This window comes from Triticum dicoccoides, chromosome 3A (assembly GCF_002162155.2).
Source record: "Triticum dicoccoides isolate Atlit2015 ecotype Zavitan chromosome 3A, WEW_v2.0, whole genome shotgun sequence".
Taxonomy (NCBI): Eukaryota; Viridiplantae; Streptophyta; class Magnoliopsida; order Poales; family Poaceae; genus Triticum; species Triticum dicoccoides.
In genome coordinates, this window is record NC_041384.1 from 753,096,654 (window position 1) to 753,106,602 (window position 9,949).

Genomic DNA, 9,949 nt, shown 5'->3' on the forward strand with positions numbered 1-9,949 from the left:
AAAAAATGAAATGAAATAAAAACTAGAACACATTAAAAATAATGAGGTTTTCTAAGAAAGAATGAATTATTAACATTGGTATTACCCTTTAAGAAGAAGAAAATAAAAAAGTAAAAATAATAAATTTTTCTAAGGTAGAATAAATTAGGGTCATTGGTGTAACCCTCTGAGAAGAAACAAAAATAAATAAATAAATTTAAATATGGAAGAATGAAGTAGCATTATTATTACCCACTAAAAAATAAAAAATAAAAAGTTTAAGTACACAAACAATATTGCAAATTATTTATGTGTGTACATTACACTCACCCAACATCCCAAACATATCCAAAAATTAAAAATAAAACCTAATAACAAAGAGCAACAGAAAAACAAAAGAAAAAGCACACAAAAACAAAAAAAATACTACGAAAACGAAGGGAGAGATAGGAGGGCTGGATCGGACAGTTAATGTGCTTCGTCCCGGAAGGAAATCGACTGGCCCCAAAAATAAAGGGCTAGTCAGAAAAAAGAAAGAAGCCCACACAACAAACAACACAAGTTAGAAACAAATACAGCACGAATCTTAGAGAAAAATCCAATGGCCACAAAATTGACTGACCTAAAAGTGAAATTTCAGCTGACTGAAATGTAGATAAAGTGAACACAAAGAGCATCCTAACACAACCTGTAAAACACGAAGATCTTTGAGACCCTATGTCATTATCCCTAAACCTTGCGAGAAGACACCCGCAACACAAGAATCTGCAACAAGACCCAAGAAGGTCATCATCTTTAACCACGACATAATCACCGCCACGCTGGTTCCCCTTTTCTTTGCCTCATCGCTGATGTCAAGGAAACACATGTGCATCCAACACACCTGCACCAGCCTTGGCCATCTGTAGCGTTGAGTACTGCTATATGTGCCCCTTCCAGAAGGAATAGAACTAAGATCTGGCTCCGACGCTGCAGCCGGGCCAACCACCAGGGCAAAGCAGGACATCTCTCCAACAACAACATAAGGAAAAAGGAGAACAACAAAAGAAAATCATACCGGCGATGAGGAAGAAGAAACTCTGTCTCCACACAACCACTACCCATCTGAGGTCCAACCCAGCCATTGGTCGACCTCTAGACACTATAGCCCGCGACCTCGATGAGATCTGGGAACCCCCCACCCTGCTGGCTCCTAGACAAAGGCAAGAGCCCCGCCTGACTGCGGACAAAGCCCGGGTGACATACTAAGACGCGACGCCGCCGCAACGGTCTCAACAACGTCTTCCTCAACCCTAACCCTACTGAGAACCCAAACAATCTCTAGATCTGAGGTTCCAACTCCCTCCCTCCATCAGAGCGGCTGGCGGAGGGAGAGGGAACCAGCGCCGGCGCCGGTTGATCACAAAGGGACCCACTCCTGTTCGCCTGGCGAAACCTAACCGCTCGTGAGATCCGTTTAGGTCAGCATGTACTTTTGGTGTATATATCATCTTTTCTTTTTTGTGTTGTTTCTTTGATGATCAACGGTCGGACCGGGCATGGAACTAAAAAAGTGTTGTTTGATAATGGAGTTCCAGGATTAAAAAAAAGGAAACATGTAATGGAGTTATAGGTTTTTAGGGGAAAGCGGAGTTTATTTGAAACACTTTTAATACTTTGATAAAGATGATGCAATTAGACTGAAGCAACGATGTTTGTCACTCTTTCATTCACACGAACATTACCAATGAGTTAAGAAGAACGCTTGAGCATGGGCCGCATTATGGGGTTGGGCCGTCACTTTCTTTCCTTCCCCAAACGAGGCCCCAACCCAATGCGCGGCGCTTCCGTCCGCCGTCTTGCTTCCCCGCCGCCGGCGCCAGTCTTGCCATATGCACCGCCGACCTGAGACCCAGCCCCCTCCCCACACACCACTCACTGACTCACACACACACACCACAAACCGCCGCCGATAAAAATGAGCCGCCTCCCCATGCTCCCGCCGGCCGGCCGGCGTGATAGAGAGAATCGAGCGAGCGGGAGCGCCACCTTATTCGAGCTGTTACGATGGTGGAGAAAGCTGCGGAAAAATTGGCTACAACTTCCCTAAGTCCCTAATGTTGGTTTGATGTTCATGTATTTCTTTTGTACAGAAAGTCAAGCACCTCAAGAGGAAATTATCATCTGTTGGTAGAAGGAATGTTGTAAGTCTCTTTTCTCTTCTTGTGTTTCTTTTTTCCTTCTCTTCTTATCATTTTGATTGCTTGTCTGATGTTTGTTTTGCTGGGGTTTCCCCTTTGTGTATTTAGTTTATTTTGGATTTAATGATGTTCTTATTATCTTCTTCTTGTAGAGGCAGAAACGATCGTCTGATTTCCCTGTGTGTTCAACATTCACTAGATATTCTGGAAAGTTCTTCTCAGGAGTTGTTGATGGCATGTGTCCTAGGTACAAGGGTGTTATGCAGAATTATGGGTTGGGTTGTCTCCTCAGTTTTGTCCGTAGCGAGGGTCCTCTTAGGCTTGTTAAGTGGCTTGCATCTAGGTTTGATGTTCCTGCGTCTGAGTTTCAGTTGAAAAGGAAATTCATCCCCTTAACTAAGTATGATATCATGACATCCTTGACCTCCCAGTAGATGGTGAGCCACTTGTTTCTGATCCCGAGTCTGGCCGTGATTTTATCCTCTCTCATTTCAATCTTACCAGTATCCCTCCAGTGTCCTTTTTCGCCAATTTGCAGTGTAGTAAAACTTGTAAGTACATGCATTTTACAGTAGTAGTTACACTGCAAATTAGAAGTTTCTGACAATAGTTTTTACTCTGGGATTTACACTGGAAATCATGTATTTACAATGTAAAATACAAGATACTTACAGTAGTTTTTACTGTTGGATTTACACTGTAAAACATGTTTTTACAATGTAAATTACAAGATACTTACAGTAGTTTTTACTGTGGGATTTACACTGTAAAACATGTTTTTACAATGTAAACTACAAGATACTTACAGTAGTTTTTACTGTGGGATTTACACTGTAAAACATGTTTTTACACTGGAAACTACAAGATACTTACAGTAGTTTTACAGTGGGATTTACACTGGAAGTCATGTTTTTACAATGTATTACAAGATACATACAGTTACTGTAAAACATGTTTTTACAGTGTAAATTACAAGATAATTACAGTAGTTTTTACTGATTTTCACTGTAAAACATGTTTTCACAGTGGAAATTACAAGATACTTGCAGTAGGTTTTACACTGGGATCTACACTGGAAATTACCAGCTACTTACGCTAGAATTTACTAGGGATTTACACTGGAATTTGTTTATTTTCCTCTGTAATTATTCTTGTAAGTTTTCTGAATTTTTTTACACTGTATTTTTTCCATTTCGAAACAACTTCAGTGTTTTCAATGAAATTTCCATGATGATGTCAATGTAATTGATCCCAAAATTTATGTAATTTCCTAGAATTACAGCAGTTGTTGATCTATCTCTTTTTGTAGATGAAGAAATTTCCTCCCCTGATTTGTTCATGTGAGAGGTGAAGAGAGGAGTTGGCGAGCAGTTGGGACTGTTTTTGCTTACCTGTGGATCATGATGTCGATTTCCTTCTGATGTCCTTCTTTCTTGCTGCTCTTCTGGTTTCTGTTTGCCCTCCTTCTGCCCATCGCCCATGGCCGCCTCCATGTTCTCCCTTCTTTTTTTCTCCCCCTTTCTGATTCACTTTTTGTTTTGTTAGGTGAGATCTGTCCAGTGGTTTGCGGGAGGGGTTTGGCCCTTTTCGTGCGTTGCAAGCTGGGCACATGCTGGGTAATGCCTCAGGTGCTCGATCTTCAGTTCTTCGGATTAATCGACCTGCCCCCAATCCATGTACAGTTGCGCATTTGTTGTCACTTTTCAATTGACTTCTGTATATCTTACCTCTCTCCAGCGGCCAGAACTTTTACTCCGATATGCCCTCGGTTGCAGGTGCAGCCTGAACAAACAGCAGCTGAAATTGGGGATGAATTCAGTTACTGTTAGTAGATGTCAGTTAGCTTATCTTCCACTAGGCGGGACTGAAGATTTCCAGACGGCTGCCAGGGTTGATGGGGACGGCATCCACAATCGATTGCGCGGTACGGTTCCACATTCCACAATCAAGTTTCTGCACAGATTGCTGGCTTGCTCATTAGCTCATATGTTTACCATCAATCCCCTGTCACGTTAGCAATTCCTTTCTCTGTGCAGCATGAGCCACAAGACTAATATTGCGATGTGATCCGCTGTGGGTAGAAATCAGCCGGCCCGCCAAGACTTGTCAATGCCCTCTTCGATGGGCTAGAATATCCTACACAAGTCGGCATGCATTGACTGACTTGCGAGGTCGCAGGTCGACCACATTAAAAGTAAGCCTGTATTATAACATGACCATGTCGGCCTCACTTATCAAATCAACCACAGCTACAGGCGTGGAATCCCTGTACAGGTGCGCATGTCTTGTTCTGCATCTCTAACTACGAGCCAGCGGTCAGAAGTTTTGCTTCTGTATGCCCATGGGGTGCAACTTGAACAAACAACAGCTAAAATTGGGGATGAATTCAGTTACTGTTAGTAGCTGTTAGTAAGCTTGTCTTCCACTAGACAGGACTTAAGATTGCAAACAGCTGCCATGGTTGATGAGGATGGCATCCACAATCAATTGCGTGAGACCCTACTCGTCAGTTTATGTGCGGATTGTTGTGGCTTTGCCTGCTCATATGTTGGCCTCAATTTGCACGACAAGGGTTTTCAGCCGCCTTTCTCCATCACAGTTTGGCATGAATTTCCTGTCATGATAGCAATTCTTTTCTCCGTGCGATGTGATTCATTGTGGGTAGAAATCCGCCATCTGGCAAAGACTTGTCAATGCCCCCTTTGATGGGCTTGAATAACCTGCACAAGACGGTAGGCATTGACTCGGGGAGGTTGCCGGTCGACCACATGAAAAGTAGCCCTGTATTCTAATGTGTCCATCTCGGTCTCACTCGATCAGTCACTCATCAAATCAACCACAGCCATAGGCACCCGAGTTCAGTACAGGATGGGTACTTCTTATGGCCATTCACTATGTCTTCTTCGATTGGATAACATATATACATCGTCGCTCTGGTGCCTGACTTGGATTTCTTGAGTGAAAGTTGAGGGCCACACAAGGTGTATAGATAGATCATGGCCGTCTTGCTGCAAATGATGTATGCATCACTCTTTCTGCTAGCATCCGTGGCTCTAGCCAGCCACGATCCTGAAGGGAGTTGGGCACATCCAGGTGCCACTCTTGAAGGTTGCCCGACGAGCTGCGGCAATCTGAGCGTCGACTACCCCTTCGGCATCGGATCCAGGTGCTCCCGTGGTCCTGATTTTAATCTCACTTGCGACGACACCACTAAGCCCCCCACGCTCTTCCTGAGCGACGGCATCAGTGAGGTGCTCGATGACCTTGCTGTTAGCTATCAGGATGATGGCAATCTTGACAAAATATTCAGTACCTCCTTCCGGCATACCATCCTCATGAAACCCGGTGTCCATGTCTATGACTGGTCTTTCAAACCGCCCGGTAGGTCCTTTGAGTACATCGGGCAAACAGCTCTAAACATCACCGGCTGTGACCTGGACGTGTATTGGGTCAGTGACAATGCCGGCACTACCACACGGGCCTGCAGAACTGTGTGCCCAGACCAAGCGAGCACAGAGACGGTGGCTAGGCACCGTTGTAACGGTACCGGCTGTTGTAGTTTTAATGTTGGTGGCCTTGACAATGGTGCTTTTCACCTTAAATTTGTCCAGGGGCACACCAAAATCAATAACGGTGCAGGGTCTAAGTCTAACCGGACTGCTCCACTGTGGGATAGAATCAGTATAACAGATGATGGTGGTGTCATGATTTCCTGGAGCATAGTGGATCAACCCAACTGTGTTGCTGCCATGCGTGACAGGACAGCATACGCCTGTGTCAGCAAGAACTCCGACTGCTACGATACTGGAGAGGGCTACGCCTGCATCTGCAATGACGGCTATGCAGGCAACCCCTTCATTCCGGATGGCTGCTCCAACGACAAAGGTAACTATTATATTGATCAAGCAAGCAAAGTTACAACTTCTTTAGATAAAACTTGAATAGATGCTAACCTTTTACCGCTCAAACTAGGGTATAATCCAATTCCGAGTAGGGCTGACTGTACACGTCGGTGTGGTAACATTACTGTGGAATTCCCATTTGGCATAGAAGAGGGTTGCTTTGCCCGCGAAGAGTTTCACCTCAACTGCACAAATACAACGTCATCGGCTGTTCTATTGCTGGAGGATTTTGAGGTGACCGGCATGAATATTGAAAAAGGGACCTTTGAGTACAACGGCCATACCCGTGGACAAGTAGAACAAATATCTGGAGGACGCATCCTTTTTGTGGGTTATGAGTTGTTCTCCTCTCTTCAGTGGGTTGCTGCCAATCTAAGTTGCCTAGAAGCCCAAATTAATATATCTGGATATGCTTGTGTGAGTATCAACAGCAGGTGTGTGGGAGTAAATGCTACAACTGACTATAGCTTTTTTGAAGCTCCTAAAGAAGACACCTATGTCGGTTACCGTTGTAAATGCACAGACGGCTTCAAAGGAAACCCATACATCCAAAATGGCTGTCGAGGTACCCTCTATCTCTCTCACACATGCACGCACACATTGCACATAATGTATATAACCATTTCAATTTCATATGGCATCTACCTAGTAGATTGTTTCTGGCTTCCATTGCACGCATGTCGTGCATACAAGATAACTTTCATTATCCATTAATTAGGATTTTCTTCGCCATTCCAAAGCGTAAAACACGTCTCAAGAGTCAAGTTTGACCAACACTTGTACCATTGGATTTGTATCTAGAAGTATTGTCCAATGGCATCACTTTTGTATTACATAAATCACATTTTATTGGTTTAGTTATTTTTAGGTTGAAATCTTTGGATGTGTGGTCGCTTTACAGTTTGGAACAGAGGGAGTACCAATGTTACTACCTCCATCTTAAAATACATGAAAACTACTCTGCCAAACATCTATATGTTTAGATGTCTATTGATAAAGCCTGTATAGATTTTGTATGTACATCATGAAAACTAGTTTTACAGTGTTTGTACTTACATATTTGTTGAAAGACGAACAGTGTTTGTACTTACTTATTTATTGAAAGGCTAACAGTGAATGTTGCTCATCACTGGAGTACCTGGGTAATTTGAGTTTGCCCAAAAGATTAAGGAAGTGCAAAATTGGGAGAAAACGGGTCCCTAAATTTGTCATGAAGTATGCTTAGAAGTTAGAACCCCAACTTGGAAATTAATCTAGGCTAGCGTATATCAGTGAACCAAATTTATACTCTTACATGTAGGCTGGATGGCTGGTCATTGGCTCTCAAGTGGGAGTCACAACATTTGATCTTGTAGAGACTTTTTGACGTGAGGTATATTTTGGTGCATAAAACTTGTTGCAAATATTCCAAAATACCAACCACCCAAACTGCCGTTAGAGAAAATCAGAACTACTACTAGATACTCGCTCTATTTTAATATATTTGTCCATGGCATCGGGAGTTTCTGCTTCAAAATATTTGTTCATTGAGAATGTCTTTGCTCTCTGGCCCGTTCATAGTATGTCATTTAATATGGCACGCATGATAATTTCTCATTAACTCCCACATTATGTGTTTTATTGTGAAATGAAGAGAGTAATTGTTAAATTTCTACAAAGAAGTTGCACAAACATATAAAAATATGTGTGTTCTTTTTGCTGGTGAATTGTCATTACATTGCGAAAATTACTACTCCACTTTCTATTTGCTTTATACCATCTATGTAGGTTACAGTCAATTGTGTTTTGTGTTAATCGGGGCATGTACTCTGTGTTATGTTATTTACTTCATTGATGCACAAGATCTTGTTAATTTCAGATATTAATGAATGCCTCCAACCAAACATCTGTAAAGGGAACTGCCATAATATTGAAGGAAGCTTCTATTGTACGGAGTGTCCTCGCAATACCGAGTATGATCTGGACAAAATGCAGTGTACAACAACAAAACAACATATTCTGCTTTCAGGTAAGACTAAATTGTTGTTATATTTGATAAAAAGTATAAAAAGAAACTTAAAAGAGCTTCATGGCTTCAGGTATTATTATTGGGTTGTGTGCTGGCTTCGGCATTCTAGCTCTGAGTTTTAGTGCAACATTTCTCATTCGTAGATGGAATACAAATGTTCAACGACAACTACGGAAGAATTATTTCCAGAGGAACCATGGTCTTCTCCTTGAATCGTTGATATCATCTGATGAAAGTGCAAATGACAAAGCAAAGATTTTCTCGTTACAAGAGCTAGAAAAAGCAACAGACAACTTTGATAGGGCACGCATCATTGGGAGTGGGGGCCATGGCACGGTTTATAAAGGCATATTATCTGATCAACGTGTGGTTGCAATAAAAAGGCCTAAGGTCATTGAGCAGGCAGAGATCACCCAATTCATCAACGAGGTCGCAATCCTCTCGCAAATAAACCACAGAAATATTGTAAAGCTCTTTGGGTGTTGTCTGGAAACTGAGGTTCCACTGCTCGTGTATGAATATATATCTTGTGGCTCACTGTCTCAAGTCCTGTATGCTGACTCAAGTAATGGTTTTTCCTTGTCATGGGATGGTTACTTAAGGATTGCCATGGAAACAGCAGGAGCTCTATCTTATCTCCACTCAGCGGCTTCAGTATCAATCTTCCATCGTGATGTGAAGTCCTCGAATATTCTCATCGACGAGGACTATACAGCTAAAGTTTCGGATTTTGGTGCTTCTAGATTGGTCCCAATTGATCAAACACACATTGTTACGAATGTGCAAGGTACATTTGGGTACTTGGATCCAGAGTATTTCCATACAAGACAGTTCAACGGGAAGAGTGATGTGTATAGTTTTGGTGTGGTACTGGTGGAGTTGCTTCTCAGGATGAAGCCTATTTTCACGAGTGAGTCAGGCACAATACAGAACTTGTCAAGCTACTTCCTCAAGGAGTTCAGTGAGGGAGGGATAACAGGTATTGTTAATTCTCAGGTCCTTGAGGAAGCAAGTGAGGAAGAGATCAACAATGTTGCCAGTCTTGCAGTGGCATGCCTGAGACTACGCGGTGAAGAACGACCCACCATGAAACAAGTCGAGGTGAAATTGCAGATTCTACGAAGCAAAAGGGTGAAGTTATGTCAAGTGGATGCAAGAAATGGAGAACAAACACAATCAATGTTACTAACTCGAAGGGCTAGAGTTGCTCGCCGGTCGTCTACCATGCCACTAGGTGACAGAGACAACGTAGCGTCGACAGACAATCAATGATGATATGCCTTACATGTTCTCTTTTTTTAGAATTCTATGGCTTACATGTGGAGCTTGTGCCATTTGTTAGTCGACTATGCTACATGTGTTTATTGAATTTACAATACTTGATTATATTTCCTCTGGTCAGATGATTGGAATTGTATTGTAGGCAGTACAAGGTAGGGAGTAAAATTATGTCCGATTAATTACAGGTATAGTGATGTTAGACAAACCCGTTTGTCATGGGATTTCCTTGTACGTTTTCTTGTGTTCTTTGGCTTCCTGCTTCTCCTGTAATTTATTTATGTAAACTGATTATTACCTGGAAGTGTTAAGTGAGTTGCTGGTGTTTGTATTGATGAAATTTTTCAAGACTACGGCTAGTACGTAATAGTACTGTTTTTAGTCTTGTCATTTTTTGCCCCAAATTGATATAATTTACCATGAAGAGGAAATTAGATGCTCACATCTAAAATTCTACGTTTGCTTCTGAAGCTAGACATTCACACATTAATTAAAGGAAACAGATATCCAAATTTTTTTTCAGGGTGTTAATTTTTTTCTCTAATGATAATTTGCTTGTGTCATGATAAAGGGAGGTGGCTCCCATGATTTGCTCCAGGATG

The 9,949-nt window shown here is 42.1% G+C and overlaps 1 protein-coding gene across 1 annotated transcript; it reads left to right on the plus strand.

Annotated features, from left to right (window-relative positions):
• The first annotated feature begins 5,141 nt into the window (after nucleotides 1–5,141).
• LOC119270706 (wall-associated receptor kinase 3-like) lies at nucleotides 5,142–9,682 on the plus strand. Its single transcript, XM_037552750.1, has 4 exons — nucleotides 5,142–6,044; nucleotides 6,132–6,626; nucleotides 7,920–8,069; nucleotides 8,140–9,682. Exons 1-4 carry the CDS (start codon nucleotides 5,156–5,158, stop codon nucleotides 9,339–9,341), a joined length of 2,736 nt encoding a protein of 911 aa, XP_037408647.1. The 5' UTR covers nucleotides 5,142–5,155; the 3' UTR covers nucleotides 9,342–9,682.
• The last annotated feature ends 267 nt before the right edge of the window (nucleotides 9,683–9,949 follow it).

Excerpts from the sequence above, each read along its gene's own strand:
- LOC119270706 (XM_037552750.1), top strand. The coding sequence starts at position 5,156 with ATGGCCGTCTTGCTGCAAATGATGTATGCATCACTCTTTCTGCTAGCA. Across the intron at positions 6,045-6,131 it reads TGGCTGCTCCAACGACAAAG|GGTATAATCCAATTCCGAGT; the intron begins GTAACTATTATA and ends CGCTCAAACTAG. Across the intron at positions 8,070-8,139 it reads ACAACATATTCTGCTTTCAG|GTATTATTATTGGGTTGTGT; the intron begins GTAAGACTAAAT and ends TCATGGCTTCAG.